Source organism: Kogia breviceps, chromosome 15 (assembly GCF_026419965.1).
Source record: "Kogia breviceps isolate mKogBre1 chromosome 15, mKogBre1 haplotype 1, whole genome shotgun sequence".
Lineage (NCBI taxonomy): Eukaryota > Metazoa > Chordata > Mammalia > Artiodactyla > Physeteridae > Kogia > Kogia breviceps.
This window is the reverse complement of record NC_081324.1, coordinates 25,996,052-26,011,489: the sequence shown is the minus strand read 5'-3', so window position 1 is coordinate 26,011,489 and position 15,438 is coordinate 25,996,052. Positions and strand designations below refer to the sequence as shown.

At 42.1% G+C, this 15,438-nt stretch overlaps 1 protein-coding gene across 2 annotated transcripts in view; it reads left to right on the top strand.

Annotated features, from left to right (window-relative positions):
* Positions 1–15,438, top strand: part of KATNAL2 (katanin catalytic subunit A1 like 2) — a 92,417-nt gene that overhangs the window by 43,668 nt on the left and 33,311 nt on the right. Inside the window, exons 1-3 of one of the 2 annotated variants that reach the window (XM_067015986.1) lie at positions 7,915–7,985; positions 10,359–10,525; positions 11,845–11,887. In XM_067015986.1, coding sequence (XP_066872087.1) covers positions 7,942–7,985; positions 10,359–10,525; positions 11,845–11,887 — 254 coding nt within the window. In that variant the 5' untranslated portion in view covers positions 7,915–7,941. Of the gene's footprint in view, positions 1–7,914; positions 7,986–10,358; positions 10,526–11,844; positions 11,888–15,438 lie in introns of those variants that run through there. The other variant, XM_059040993.2, reaches the window with a different exon arrangement.

The following is a 15,438-nucleotide window of genomic DNA, read 5'->3' as shown; positions in this document are numbered from 1 at the left end:
TTCTCAGATCCTCTGACTTATTAATATGCAATGGGAATATCTGTGCTACAGTCACAGTATTCAGGGCTTTGCAAACCAATTTGGCCAAGGAACCCCTTTTTTTTTTTCCTCAGGCCAACTTTAGGGACTAGTTTTCCATGGAACACTCTGAGAAATGCTGCCTTCATAGATTAATTGACCCTTTTAAAACCTGAGCTCACCTTACAAGACCCCAACACTGTGAGCACTGTATTAATAGATGCTCGGTAAATGTTATTTGAACAGCCATTAAAGAACTTACTAGCAGGTAGATGGGTAGAATAATTAGAAAGCGACTCAGTCGTTTACATAGATAATTCTTGATTTTTATTGCAATGTATTCTGTATTTCAGAAACTGTATCAGAAAGGAGAACTGTAAAAACAAAAAGACAAAAGTCAGATAGCTTTCCCTTCTCCTGCAGGTGCTACTATGGCCTCAAGAGTTTCCTATTTACAGAGCATGCATTTCCCCTTTTTGCCACAAGATGGCCTCTTGAATCTAGAATCGATGAAAATTATACTAGAGTTGATCATTTTCCTGAGACCTGCTGGGAAGGGGACTCACGAGTGGATTATCAAGATGAAAAGTAACCTATAGGTATTTTTAAAGACATATCAGTGTCAGAAAAGTACACCTGCCTTTAACGAAAAACTGAGAATTCACAAAGAAGACAGAGTATTGTGGATTGGAATAAACAATCAGAGAAAGCTTTGTAGGGAAGGCAATGTGAGCTGGTCTTGAAAAATGTGTAGAATATGGATAGACAGATGGGATGGACAAGGACATTCTAGGCAGGGGCACAGAGAAAGAAGGGGCAGGATGTAAGTGGAACCACTAGGTAAACAGAAAGAGCAGAGTTCAAATGCATGAGGGAGAGTTAGTGAGATCAGACAGTGGAGGGTCATGGCTACAGGTTCTTCTAGGTCTGCACATGCGCCTCCTCTGGCCTAAGTCCCTGTTAACAGCCTCCCCATCTCTCCTACTCTGTCTTTCTCTTTACAGCTCATGCCTCTTTTGAAGTCTTGCCCTGTCACTCTGTTGGTTAAGAATTTCCAGTGGTTCCTCCTGCCAACCCTATTAAGTTCAGACCTCATTCAAGCCCAAACAGTGGAATAGGAACACAGAAGCAGTTCTGTTCCCCTAATCAGTTAGTTTAGGAAATATGGGGCCTGCCATCATCTATTCGTTTTTTTAAAAACATCTTTATTGGAGTATAATTGCTTTACGATGTTGTGTTAGTTTCTGCTGTATAAAAAAGTGAATCAGCCAAATGCATAGGTATATCCCCATATCCCCTCCCTCTCACGTCTTCCTCCCACCCTCCTTATCCCACCCCTCTAGGTGGTCGCAAAGCACTGAGCTGATCTCCCCGCGTTATGCAGCTGTTTCCCACTAGCTATTTATTTTACATGTAGTAATGTATATATGTCAGTGTTACTCTTTCACTTCATCCCAGATTACCCTTCCCCCTCCCCATGTCCTCAAGTCCATTCTCTACATCTGTGTCTTTATTTCTGTCCTGCCACTAGGTTCATCAGAACCTTTTTTTTTTTTTTTTAGATTCCATATATCTGTGTTACCATACAGTATTTCTGACTTACTTCACTCTGTATGACAGACTCTAGGTCCATCTACCTCACTACAAATGACTCAATTTTGTTCCTTTTTATGGCTGAGTAATATTCCACTGTATATATGTGTCACATCTTTATCCATTCATCTGTCAGTGGACACTTAGCTTGCTTCCATGTTCTGGCTATTGTAAATAGTGCTGCAATGAACGTTGTGGTACATGACTCTTTTTGAACTATGGTTTTCTCAGGGTATATGCCCAGTAGTGGGATTGCTGTGTCATATGGTAGTTCTGTTTTTAGTTTTTTAAGGAACCTCCATAGTGTTCTCCATAGTGTATGTATCAATTTACATTCCCATCAACAGTGCAAGAGGGTTCCCTATTCTCCACACCCTCTCCAGAATTTATTGTTTGTAGATTTTCTGATGATGGCCATTCTGACCAGTGTGAGGTGATACCTCATTGTAGTTTTTTCTTTTCTTTTTTTTTTTATGGTATGCGGGCCTCTCACTGATGTGGCCTCTCCCGTTGCGGAGCACAGGCCCCAGACACGCAGGCTCAGTGGCCATGGCTCATAAGCCCAGCTGCTCCGTGGCATGTGGGATCTTCCTGGACCGGGGCATGAACCCATGTCCCCTGCATCAGCAGGCGGACTCTCAACCACTGTGCCAGGGGGAAGCCCCTCATTGTAGTTTTGATTTGAATTTCTCTAATGATTAATGATGTTGAGCATTCTTTCATGTGTCTGTTGGCAATCTGTATGTCTACTTTGGAGAAATGTCTATTTAGGTCTTCTGCCCATTTTTGGATTGGGTTATTTGTTTTTTTGATATTGAGCTTCATGAGCTGCTTGTATATTTTGGAGAGTAATCCTTTGTCATTTGCTTCATTTGAAAATATTTTCTCCCATTAGGAGGGTTGTCTTTTCATCTTGTTTATAGTCTCCTTTGCTGTGCAAAAACTTTTAAGTTTCATTAGGTCCCATTTGTTTGTTTTTATTTCCATTTCTCTAGGAGGTGGGTCAAAAAGAATATTGCTGTGATTTATGTCATAGAGAGTGTTCCTCCTACGTTTTGCTCTAAGAGTTTTATAATGTCTGGCCTTACATTTAGGTCTTTAATCCATTTTGAGTTTATTTTTGTGTATGGTGTTAGGGAGTGCTCTAATTTCATTCTTTTACATGTAGCTGTCCAGTTTTCCCAGCACCACTTATGGAAGAGGCTGTCTTTTCTTCATTGTATATTCTTGCCTCCTTTATCGAAGATAAGGTGACCATATGTGCCTGGGTTTATCTCTGGGCTTTCTGTCCTGTTCCACTGATCTATATTTCTGTTTTTGTGCCAGTACCATACTGTCTTGATTACTGTAGCTTTGTAGTATAGTTTGAAGTCAGGGAGCCTGAGTCCTCCAGTTCCGTTTTTCTTTCTCAAGATTGCTTTGGCTATTCGGGGTCTTTTGTGTTTCCATACAAATTGTGAAATTTTTTGTTCTACTTCTGTGAAAAATGCCATTGGTAGTTTGATAGGGATTGCATTGAATCTGTAGATTGCTTTGGGTAGTATAGTCATTTTCACAATGTTGATTTTTCCAATCCAAGAACATGGTATATCACTCCATCTGTTTGTATCATCTTTAACTTCTTTCATCAGTGTCTTACAGTTTTCTGCATAGAGGTCTTTTGTCCCCTTAGGTAGGTTTATTCCTAGGTATTTAATTCTTTTTGTTCCAATGGTAAATAGAAGTGTTTCCTTAATTTCTCTTTCATATTTTTCATCATTAATGTATAGGAATGCAAGAGACTTCTGTGCATTTTGTATCCTGCTACTTTACCAAATTCATTGATTAGCTCTAGTAGTTTTCTGGTAGCATCTTTAGGATTCTCTATAGTACCATGTCATCTGCAAACAGCGACAGTTTTACTTCTTCTTTTCCATTTTGTTCCTTTTTTCTTTTTCTTCTCTGATTGCTGTGGCTAAAACTTCCAAAACTATGTTGAATAATAGTGGTGAGAGTGGGTAGCCTTGTCTTTTTCCAGATTTTAGAAGAAATGGTTTCAGTTTTTCACCATTGAGAATGATGTTGGCTGTGGGTTTGTCATATATGGCCTTTATTATGCTGAGGTAAGTTCCCTCTATGCCTACTTTCTGGAGACTTTTTATCATAAATCAGTGTTGAATTTTGTCAAAAGCTTTTTCTGCATCTATTGAGATGATCATATGGTTTTTATCCTTCAGTTTGTTAATATGGTGTATCACATTGATTGATTTGTGTATACTGAAGAATCCTTGCATTCCTGGGATAAACCCCACTTGATCATGGTGTATGATCCTTTTCATGTGCTGTTGGATTCTGTTTGATAGTATTTTGTTGAGGATTTTTGCATCTATGTTCATCAGAGATATTGGCCTGTAGTTTTCTTTCTCTGTGACATCTTTGTCTGGTTTTGGTATCAGGGTGATGGGGGCCTTGTAGAATGAGTTTGGGAGTGTTCCTCCCTCTGCTATATTTTGGCAGAGTTTGAGAAGGATAGGTGTTAGCTCTTCTCTAAATGTTTGATAGAATTCCCCTGTGAAGCCATCTGGTCCTGGGCTTTTGTTTGTTGGAAGATTTTTAATCACAGTTTCAATTTCAGTGTGTGTGATTGGTCTGTTTATATTTTCTATATCTTCCTGGTTCAGTCTCGGAAGGTTGTGCTTTTCTAAGAATTTGTCCATTTCTTCCAGGTTGTCCATTTTACTGGCATATAGTTGCTTGTAGTAACCTCTCATGATCCTTTGTATTTCTGCAGTGTCCGTTGTTACTTCTCCTTTTTCATTTCTAATTCTATTGATTTGAGTCTTCTCCCTTTTCATCTTGATGATTCTGGCTAATGGTGTATCAATTTTGTTTATCTTCTCAAAGAACCAGCTTTTAGTTTTATTGATCTTTGCTATCATTTCTTTCATTTCTATTTCATTTAGTTCTGATCTGATCTTTATGATTTCTTTCCTTCTGCTAACTCTGGGGTTTTTTTGTTTTTCTTTTTCTAATTGCTTTAGGTGTAAGTTTAGGTTGTTTATTTGATGTTTTTCTTATTTCTTGAGGGAGGATTGTATTGCTATAAACTTCCCTGTTAGAACTGCTTTTGCTGCATCCCATAGGTTTTGGGTTGTTGTGTTTTCATTGTCATTTTTTTCTAGGTATTTTTTGATTTCTTCAGTGATCACTTCGTTATTAAGTAGTGTATTGTTTAGCCTCCATGTGTTTGCATTTTGTACAGATTTTTTCCTGTAATTGATATGTAGTTTCATAGTGGTGTGGTTGGAAAAGATACTTGATATGATTTCAATTTTCTTAAATTTACCAAGGCTTGATTTGTGACTCAAGATGTGGTCTATCCTGGAGAATGTGCCATGAGCACTTTGAGAAGAAAGTGTATTCTGTCGTTTTTGGGTGGAATGTCCTATAAATATCAATTAAGTCCATCTTGTTTAATGTGTCATTCAAAGCTTGTGTTTCCTTATTTATTTTCATTTTGGATGATCTGTCCATTGGTGAAAATGCGGTGTTAAAGTCCCCTACTATTATTGTGTTACTGTCAATTTCCTCTTTTATGGCTGTTAGCATTTGTCTTATTTATTGAGGTACTCCTACGTTGGGTGCATAAATATTTAAAATTGTTATATCTTCTTCTTGAATTAATCCCTCGATCATTATGTAGTGTCCTTCTTTGTCTTGTAATAGTCTTTATTTTAAAGTCTATTTTGTCTGATATGAGAATTGCTACTCCAGCATTCTTTTGACTTCCATTTGCATGGAATATCTTTTTCCATCCCCTCACTTTCAGGCTGTATGTGTCCCTAGGTCTGAAGTGGGTCTCTTGTAGACAGCATATATATGGGTCTTGTTTTTGTATCCATTTAGCCAGTCTATGTCTTTTGGTTGGAGCATTTAATCCATTTACATTTAAGGTAACTATCTATGTGTCTGTTCCTATTACCATTTTCTTAATTGTTTTGGGTTTGTTTTTGTAGGTCTTTTCCTTCTTTTGTGTTTCCTGCCTAGAGAAGTTCCTTTAGTAGTTGTTGTAAAGCTGGTTTGGTTGTGCTGAATTCTCTTAACTTTTGCTTGTCTGTAAATGTTTAAATTTCTGCGTCAAATCTGAATGAGATCCTTGCTGGTTTGAGTAATCTTGGTTGTAGGTTTTTCCCTTTCATCACTTTACATATGCCCTGCCACTCCCTTCTGGCTTGCAGAGTTTCTGCTGAAAGATCAGCTGTTAACCTTCTGGGGATTCCCTTATATGTTATTTGTTGCTTTTCCCTTGCTGCTTTGAGTGTTTTTTCTTTGTATTTAATTTTTGATAGTTTGGTTAATATGTGTCTTGGTGTGTTTCTCTTTGGGTGTATCCTGTATCATACTCTCTGTGCTTCCTGGACTTGTTTGACTATTTACTTTCCCATGTTAGGAAAGTTTTCAACTATAATCTCTTCAAATATTTTCTCAGACCCTTTCTTTTTCTCTTCTTCTGGGACCCCTATAATTCGAATGTTGGTGCTTTTAATGTTGTCTCAGAGGTCTCTGAGACTGTCCTCAATTCTTTTCATTCTTTTTTCTTTATTCTGCTCCCTGGCAGTTATTTCCACCATTTTATCTTCCAGCTCATTTATCCATTCTTCTGCCCCAGTTATTCTGCTATTGATTCCTTCCAGAGTATTTATTTTTAATTTGTTTATTTAATTTATTTATTTTGGCTGCATTGGATCTTTGTTGTTGTGTGCGGGCTTTCTCTAGTTGCAGAGAGCTGGGACTACTCTTTGTTGCAGTGTGTGGGCTTCTTATTGCAGTGGCTTCTCTTGTTGCGGAGCATGGGCTCTAGAGCGCAGGCTCAGTAGTGTGGCACTCAGGCTCAACAGTTGTGGCACACAGGCTCAGTAGTTGTCTCACACGGGCTCATTTGCTCCACAGCATGTGGGATCTTCCTGGACTAGGGTCCAAACCTATGTCCTCTGCATTGGCAGGCAGATTCTTAACCACTGCGCCACCAGGGAAGCCCTAGAGTATTTTTAATTTCAGTAATTGCATTGTTCCTCACTGTTTGTTTGGTCTTTAGTTCTTCTAGATCCTTGTTAAATGTTTCTTGTATTTTCTCCATTCTGTTTCCGAGATTTTGGATCATCTATACTATCATTTCTCTGAATTGTTCTTCAGGTAGGTTGCCTATTTCATCTTCATTTATTTGGTCTTGTAGGTTTTTAACTAGCTCCTCATCTGTAACATATTTTTTTGTCATTTCAGTTTTTTGTTTTTGTTGTTGGGTAGTGCTGTATTCTTGTCTTACTGGTTGTTTGGCCTGAGATGTCCAGCACTGGAGTTTGCACTCAGTTGGATAGAGCTGGGTCTTGGTGCTGAGATGAGGACCTCTGGGAGGCCTCACTCTGATTCATATTCCCTGGGGTCTGAGGTTCTCTGTTAGTCCAGCAGTTTGGACTCAGAGCTCCCACCACAGGAGCTTGGGTCCAACCACCAGCCTGGGAACCAAGATCCTGCAAGCTTTGCAGCATGGAAAAAAAAAAGAAAGAAAGAAAAAAAAGGAGCAGTACAATATCAAAGAATAATAAACAAAATAACATTAGATACATAAAATATATATTAGGAAAAATAAAACTATAATTGAAACAAGTACAACAAGGTAAAATAAAACCACAACAGAAAAAAAGAAAATAAAAAGGGGGGGGGGCGAGCCAGTAGGAGAGAATAATAACAAAGTATAAAGAAGAATAAAAGAAAATTAGAGAGGCTTCCCTGGTGGTGCAGTGGTTGAGAGTCTGCCTGCTGATTCAGGGGACACGGGTTCATGCCCTGGTCTGGGAAGATCCCACATGCCGTGGAGTGGCTAGGCCCGTGAGCCATGGCCGCTGGGCCTGCGCATCTGGAGCCTGTGCTCCACAACGGGAGAGGGAGGCCACAACAGTGAGAGGCCCGCGTACCCCCGCCACCCCCCAAAAAAAAAAGAAAATTAGGAAAATAAAAGATTTATTAGGAAAAATAAAAATATAAAAGAATCAACAACAATGAATCAACAAGGTAAAACAGAACCCCAATGTAAAAGACGAAAAAAGGAATAAAAAAAAAAACAGCCTGGGTTATGGGGTCAGAGTTTAGGCGGGTTGGAATTTAGGCAGGGGTGGGGTTTAGGGTGGGGCGGGACCTAGGCAGGTTGGAAGTGACGTTTGAGCATGGGGCGGGGCCTAGGCTCAGGACCCATGCAGCCAGAAAAGGCCTTGGGGGTGGGGCCTAGGTGGGGAGCCGTTCAAGCGTGGGGCGGGGCCTCTGCTTAGGACCTGCGTGGAAGGGGAGAGGCAGCACATGGAAGGGAGTGCCTCTGGAGTGTGGAGCTCCAGAGTTTGTAGGTAGGGTCCTGGGTGAGGGTGTGTGGGTGGGTTTAGGCCCAGAGCGTTGGAGGGGGTCTCCGAGTGTAGAGGTGGGGTCCTGGGTTGGGGGTGTAGGGGTTGGGGCTTGGGCTCTGTGCAGCAGAAGGGAGGCTCCGAGGGCAGAGGATTAGGCCCGGGAGGCCAACAGGCTTCCCGGTGCCTAAGTGGACAGGGAAAGCGCTGGCCCCGTTCCTTTCCGTTCCTTCGCGCCCCTCACCCCTGTTGCCGCTGGACCCCTAACCGTGGGTGGGTCCCGCTGGGTGCAGGAACTCTCCCCTCCCCCAGCCACCCTTCAGGGGTGCCGGTCCCGGAGGTTCGGCCTTTATTTTTGCTCCCCCTTCCCTCCCTCCCACTCCCTCAGGACCCGCGTGGCTGGAGGGGGCCTAGGTGAGCAGAAGATCAGGCCCGGATCTCAGCAGGTTCCTGGGGGCCTAAGTGGGCAGGGGAAACCTGGCCACGCTCCCTTTGGATCCTCTGCCCTCCCAGTGTTCCCCAGTTTCCCCCTTTGGGTGTGGGATCCCTTCCCCTCCCCCAGCTGCCCCTCGGGCGCCACTCCCGTCCCGCCTCCACTTCTCCCCCTGCACTCCCTCCACGCCCCACGTCCTGCTCGGTCGCTGGGGCTTCCTCCCGTCCCCTTAGGTGTCCATGGTCCCCCTCCGGTGTCTGGTAGGTGCCCTAGTTGTGAGGAAACGCGAATTCCACATCCTTGTAATACACCATCTTGACTCCGCCCCCCATCATGTATTCTTATAATTTTTGTTTAAGTCAAAACCCTATGATCGGGAGGGAGACGCAAGAGGGAAGAGATATGGGAACATATGTATATGTATAACTGATTCACTTTGTTATAAAGCAGAAACTAACACACCATTGTAAAGCAATTATACTCCAGTAAAGATGTTAAAAAAGGACTCCCCCCCAAATAAACAAAATACCCCCTATGATCCTGGAAAGAGTTCAGAATGTAATGTGATGTCAGCAATCTTTATATTGCTGACAATAAAAGCAATCTTTATATATACAAGCAATCTATAGTGTAGGTTCCCATCTTCCTTTTTTTAAAAAAACAATTGCATATATGTAAGTATATGTGTTTTTAGTTATTTAAAAAATGTTTGGAAAGAGAGAAAATGTTAACAGTCATTATCTCTGAGTAGTAGAATGTTCTTTTGACTCATCTGTATTTTCTAGTGTTTTCTTAAATGAACATGTCTTACATCATACTAAACAAAAATTATTAGTAAAAATGTATTTAGTTTTTCTCTCTGTAAAATGGGGATTAAGACATCGGGTAGAAGCGTGGTGAGCCATTAATAAGTATAGAAGCTGACAGACTACTGTCAATTGATGTTTGCAAATTCTTTAAAATTAGCAAGGTCATTGGAAATAGCCATGGCAACCTCTTTCAAGAAAGTCCAGTCTTCTAACTGATCTGAATCTGGGACAGGGAAGGAAGCATAATAAAAAAAAGTTTTCTCCTCTACCTTCCCAGATTTGAAATCAAAGAGAAGGAACTCTAACTGCAATGAGAATTCTTAATCTGAGGTCCTTGGATGAGCTCCTGGAATTGTATGCTAATTTGTGCATATTGCACATTTTTCAGGCGAGAATTTTTGGTTTTAAAAGAAGTTAGGGACTCAGATTAAAACCAGAGAGTTTTTCCACTTTCAGAGGATTGTGAGACAAGGAGCTTGCCTTCATTGCTAAGACCACTTAAATCATATGGCCTTACAACTGACCAGGTTAAAAATGAGTGAGAAACCCATGGTGATGACACTACATGCATGCAGAGGCACCTGGTAGTATAATCTGTGACTGATGAAGAAATTATCAGAAACACAATACATCCAAGTTGATGATGTCTTCTTATACTAAATTTCCTCGCTGATATTGATCAACATATTTTTGGAATTCCCTTTAGAGCACATGACATATTCTTTTGAGTTGCCTCAGTGATGGCAAATCTTGCCTGTTGGGGTTGAATTGGGGTTTTATCAATTGTCAAATGTTACCTAAAATGAATACTGGTAAATAAAGAAGTAATCAAGTTGGGCAAATAATCATCTTTGGCTAAAAATGAGTAAAAGTAAATTACAAGACATTTTCTTAGTTGATTTACTTATTTGACTTTTAAGTACTTCCAAAATGTTTTGAAAGACAATAGTTGGATATACTTAACCTATGTGGGGCTTCTTACTCTATAGGCAAACCTCATGTATTCAAGTTTTCATTTGATGTATTCTTTAATATAAGCTTACTATTTGTATTGAGTCTCCTTGGAGTTATGATGCCTGTTTGCCTTTATTGTTTTTACCTAGAGTTAATTTTTTCTTTCTTCTGTGAAATGGCCAGATATACTGATGCAGCCAATGCTTTGGAGCAAGAAACTAAACTGGGGTTACGACGCTTTGAAGTTTGTGACAACGTTGATCTTGAAACTATTTTGATGGAATATGAGAGCTATTATTTTGTAAAATTTCAGAAATACCCCAAAATTGTCAAAAGGGCATCAGACACAGGTATCTTTTAAGTTTCGTGTTTCTTCCTCATTTTATTTCCAGATAGATGATGTCCCCCACCCTACACTGAAGGAATGGACCAGAAGGATTGTGTAGCCTCTCTTAGATCCAGTGCAGACAACTTAAACATGACATCTGGACATTGATGTCCCTTTTGTCACGTCGGCATTTGTTTGAGGACTGTATGATTTAGGGCAGTGAAAGCAAAACCCCAGTGTGTCACAGGTACTTTTTAGAAGATCAACATTACTTTCATTTCATTAGAGATGAAAAGAGCTGTTGGAAGACAATAAATGACAGAAGACGTTTTTCTTGTTGGGAAGACCTATTATCTATCTTGAAAATAACATGAAAATGAGTATTGGTGAGGCTAATAGCTCATGTATAGATAATGAAATGCTTTTGAAAGCCATCAGTCCAGATAATGATCGATATAATGCAAAGACCCAGTATAGGTTAACAGTCAAGGAGGCTGGCTGGAGGAAAGATCTAAAGTTTTAGGACCCTGTGTTTTGTAGTGACATTGACTTAGAAGTCTATAAGTGGGGGAAGTAATTATAAACCAAGGGAGATCATTGTCCTGTTTACAAGGCACTTGTTAAGCCACAGACTTTAACATTTCATGTGGGGACCAGGAAACCAAGAGGAATATCAATTAAAAATAGCCAGCACTGAATCTCAGAGCTGGAGGTGTTCTGAGAGGGTGGTGTTTTATCTGAGCTCCCTTCCAGTGCGGGGTTCAAAGCTCCACATCCTTGGCTGGTTGTTGGATCTGGGTTTTGGCAGAAAATGCACTGACTCCTAACCACTGGGCCACCAGGACTGTTATTGACATGATCTGATCTAGAATGCTAGTTCTAGCTTGGAACCACACTCTCCTGGGATATTGGACACAGTGTCTTTTTTTTTTTTTTTTTTTAAGGTAAACAGGCAGAATAGACTGGTAAGTTTTCCCTGCCAGGCTCATGCAATCATCCTGGTGTCCCAGGGGCCACAGCAAAATGGTGTCAAGTTCATGAAAACTTAATAAAATGGTAACTATAAAGCTAGCCCACATTGGAGGTGCCACTGAGTCTGTGGTCTCCAACATGCTTAATATCTGAGGTCTTTGGTGCCCTTGTGTGGAAATGCTTGGGAAGCATGGGCTTCTTTCTCTTCACTGGTAGGTAATTCCACTCCTCTCTGGATGAGAATAGCTTAGAGTTTCTGGATGTAGCACACATTTTAAGAACGATGTAAAAGGACAAACATACCTGAAAAATCGCTTCTTCTTAAACATTAAACCTTTCCTTTTCCTCCCAATATTTGTTTTGCCGCAGCAGAAAATAATTTACCACAAAGAAGTGGAGGGAAGACCAGAAGGTAAAGTAAATGGTAATTCATCTTGACCAACTCAACTCTAGGAGTTTGTGGGATCTGTTTCCAGAAGATTCTCTAGTGCAGCTCCATGTCTGCCTACCAGCAATACCAGACTGTGGTCCTGTGACCTGGGTGGATCCAGCCACGGGTTCCCCTCATGTTACAGATGTTCAGGACATGGACCAAGGTCTGTTGGTTCTCTGGTTTTACCACAAAGAATTGCATCCACTGATGCTCTGTCTTTCTAGGCTGGGTGGTATGAAAAGTACGGACCTCAGAGATTCAAAGACCCATGTTCAGCTCCCAGCTCTGCTACTTACAAGCTTGGAGCAGGAGTCTGACACATAGTGAGTTCCTGCCACATTGTAAGCACCCAAGAAATATTATTTTCCCTTTTCAAATCGTACCTGTCATTTCTTTGTGCACTCCAGATCACATGTCCTGACTGTCTGAAGAGAATCAGGTCTATCTTTTCCACTCCTTTTCTCATGCTCACCTTATATTTCTTTCTCCAGCTTCTCAAATCCAAGTCTCATCTGGCACTTGGGGTATCTGATTAGAGCCCCCTCTGTCTCTTGACCATCCTGGGTTGACACAGGCCCCCAGTCTTGCCTCAGTGTCCATCGCATTCCTCTCTTCACTCCAGACCACACCCCTGTCGTCGGAGCCTGTTCAGAAATGCCCCAGACAGCACAGCTTTGGGGCATCAAGGCCTGTGGATTTTCGCTATTACAAGAAAGCCCAGACCTCAGGGGAAGGTGGAAGTGGGCTTCTGGTAGGGGCCACACAACCACTCAGGCAATGAACAAAATTTTTTAAAATCTTAGAATGCATTTGAAAGGAGAAAACTTAGATTGTGATCATAAGCAACTCATTAGGCCATCAAGAAGTGTTGTGAATTCCACGAATCCCACTAGGCTGTCTGCTCTGTGACTCCAGTCCCTTGTCTGCAGCCTAAGAAGGAAGGGACTGAGACACCTCACCTTTTACGAGCGAAGGTGTGTGACATCGCTCTGGAGGAGCCGTGGAGCCCGAGCCTGCTCCGTGGTGATACTCACGGTGATGCTCAGCCTGAGGCTGCCTTTGCTTTGTGCGATTCTTTAGGAGCAGGTTTACCGTTCTGACCAAAGTGTTCTTCTTTTATTTATAGTTTCCATAAAGCTAGTCAGACTCTGGTAATAAGTGATAACTGCTTGGGAACAGAAACAGTGAGGGGCATTTTGAGAGGCAGCTTTGGAGCGCGTTTGGATTCTGATTGCTTTTCAGCCACACGTTCATGTCTGGAACCTCCTCAGCATTCCTTACCTGGCAGAACGTTCTGTGAGTGAGTGTCCCTGGAGCCCTTTGCCTCCCTTTAAGGCTGGAGCATGGTGGCATCGGACAGCTGGGGGCTTCTTCAGCCCCTCTCTGGGTAGCTGTTTGTACATGGCAACCATCGAGGTTGGGTGGCAAATGGTTGGCGTCAGGAAGAACGAGAAAAGTGATGCATGGTGTTTGTGTATAATTTTCTACTTAAGATAGTTACCGAAATGAGAGGTTGTGTCATGAGACTGGTTATTAACAAATGGAAGTGCTTTTTCCTAATGCCTGCATCTCACACCAGAGAGCAAGCTCCGACTTTGCAGATTTGCAGATGACCCAAAGGAGGAAAGGTTACCTTGTGTGACGAATGACAGAATTAGGATGCCAAAAGATCTTGACAAATTAGGAGATGGGTCCAAAATAGCAAGGTGAACTGTAATGAAATAATGTTTAAGGCCTAATCAAAGATTCACAACAAATAGCTCCCTTATTACAAAATCTGAGACCTAGAAATCTGAGTGGCAGTGGATGCAGTGTGAACGAACAGTATGATGTGATTGCTAATGTGGTCTCGGGCCTCATCAATAGAAACGCAGCATCCAAAAAGTAGGAAGTGACTCTATTCCAGTCAGATGACAGTGGACAAAGGGAAGATGACCGGGATGAGGGCGACTCTGGGAGCCAGGTAACCTTAGGAGTGCTTGGAGCAACTGGAGGTGCTTATCTTGAAGAGCAGAAGACTTGGGGTGGGGGTGGGCGCCTAGAACAACACGGTGGCAGTCTTCACTTTCTAGAGAGATATTGGGCCTTCTTTGCAGAATTCCATAGGGCACACCAAGGACTGGTGACTAAAGTTAAAGCAGGGTGAGTTTGGTTTCATATTCGGAAGAATTTTACAATCCTTAGAGCCGATTGGAAATGAATTGCATTGCTTGTACATTGGTGCACTTGTCTTTGGTTATGTCAGAGCAAATCTGTGAATCAGTTACCTCCAGTGGGGAATCAAAGTGGGAAAATGACTCCCAGTTCCTCGCCAGCCTCACAAGGGTGTTTAGGCACGTCTTATATATATATATATCACGTATATGTGTGTGTGTGTGTGTGTGTGTGTGTGTGTGTGTGTGTGTATCCTTCATTTAAATCAATTCTATTCATAGGGTTTGTACTTGTACGATGCTTGGCACTCGTTTCATAGATATTTGATTTTTGTGCCAGCAAAATGCCTAAGGGACAGACATTCTTGTTCCTAGGTTACAGATGAAAGACAAATGCCCTGAGAAACCGCCAGTTGACCACATCTTATGACACTCACCCCAGTGGGCCCAACACTGGGATCACCCCAAGTGGACGTTGGCGGTGGTATTGGCGTGGGTGGTCTTGCTGGCCAAATAACTATTCATTTATATTAGACACCAGCAACTTTTTCTTTCCTACAAAAAAAATGGGGTTGAAATAGCAGCTCTGTGAGACCACTTAGAACATGGGGAGAAATACTTCTAGCGAGCATCCTGTAAATGCTCCTCACGTGAGGGACGAGAGCCAAACAACTTCCCATGGGGGAGCTCATGTTCTGCCCCCCGAGCACACCCTGCCTCTCTGGATATCATCGCCTACGTGAAAATATTCCATGTCTACTTATGCAGACATAGCGACAGGTTTATTTAACCTTTGAATTGATGTATGACATAAACACAGTCAAATGCGTGCATACTCTTTCAACCACCACAAGTCCCACCCCCAGGTGGGCCCCCTTCCAGGCAAGGCTCCCCATCTCCACCAGAGTTAGCTACCACTGGGACTTCCAGCCCCATCAGTTCATTTTGCCTCAAGTGAACAATGTTTGGTGAAAATTTGTTCTGCAAATATGAGTGATCTGTGACAGCAGAGATGAGGGAACTTTGCCTCCCTTCCACAAGCCACTTTTGATGCTGGCTGTGCGTGGCTTGAAAGGCAGTAGGCAGGGTGCACCCAGCACGATGGATTGAAATGATGGACAGATGCCCAAGATTTCCTAACGTTTCTTAATTTGAGCAGGAGGGCTCCTGCCTCCCCTGCACCCTTCCCCTGGTCTGAGTGATATTCTTTAAGAAAGGTGGGAAGAAACATCAGAGGAATGCTTGTAGAGCAGTGTGTTCTTAGGGATAGAAAGCTATCTGTAGAAGCCAGGTGATGTGAAGGGGAAATGAAGAGAGGGTGTCGGGGACCTCCAGGAGGAAATGGAACCTCTAGCCCAGTCTTGGAGGAACCCGGAT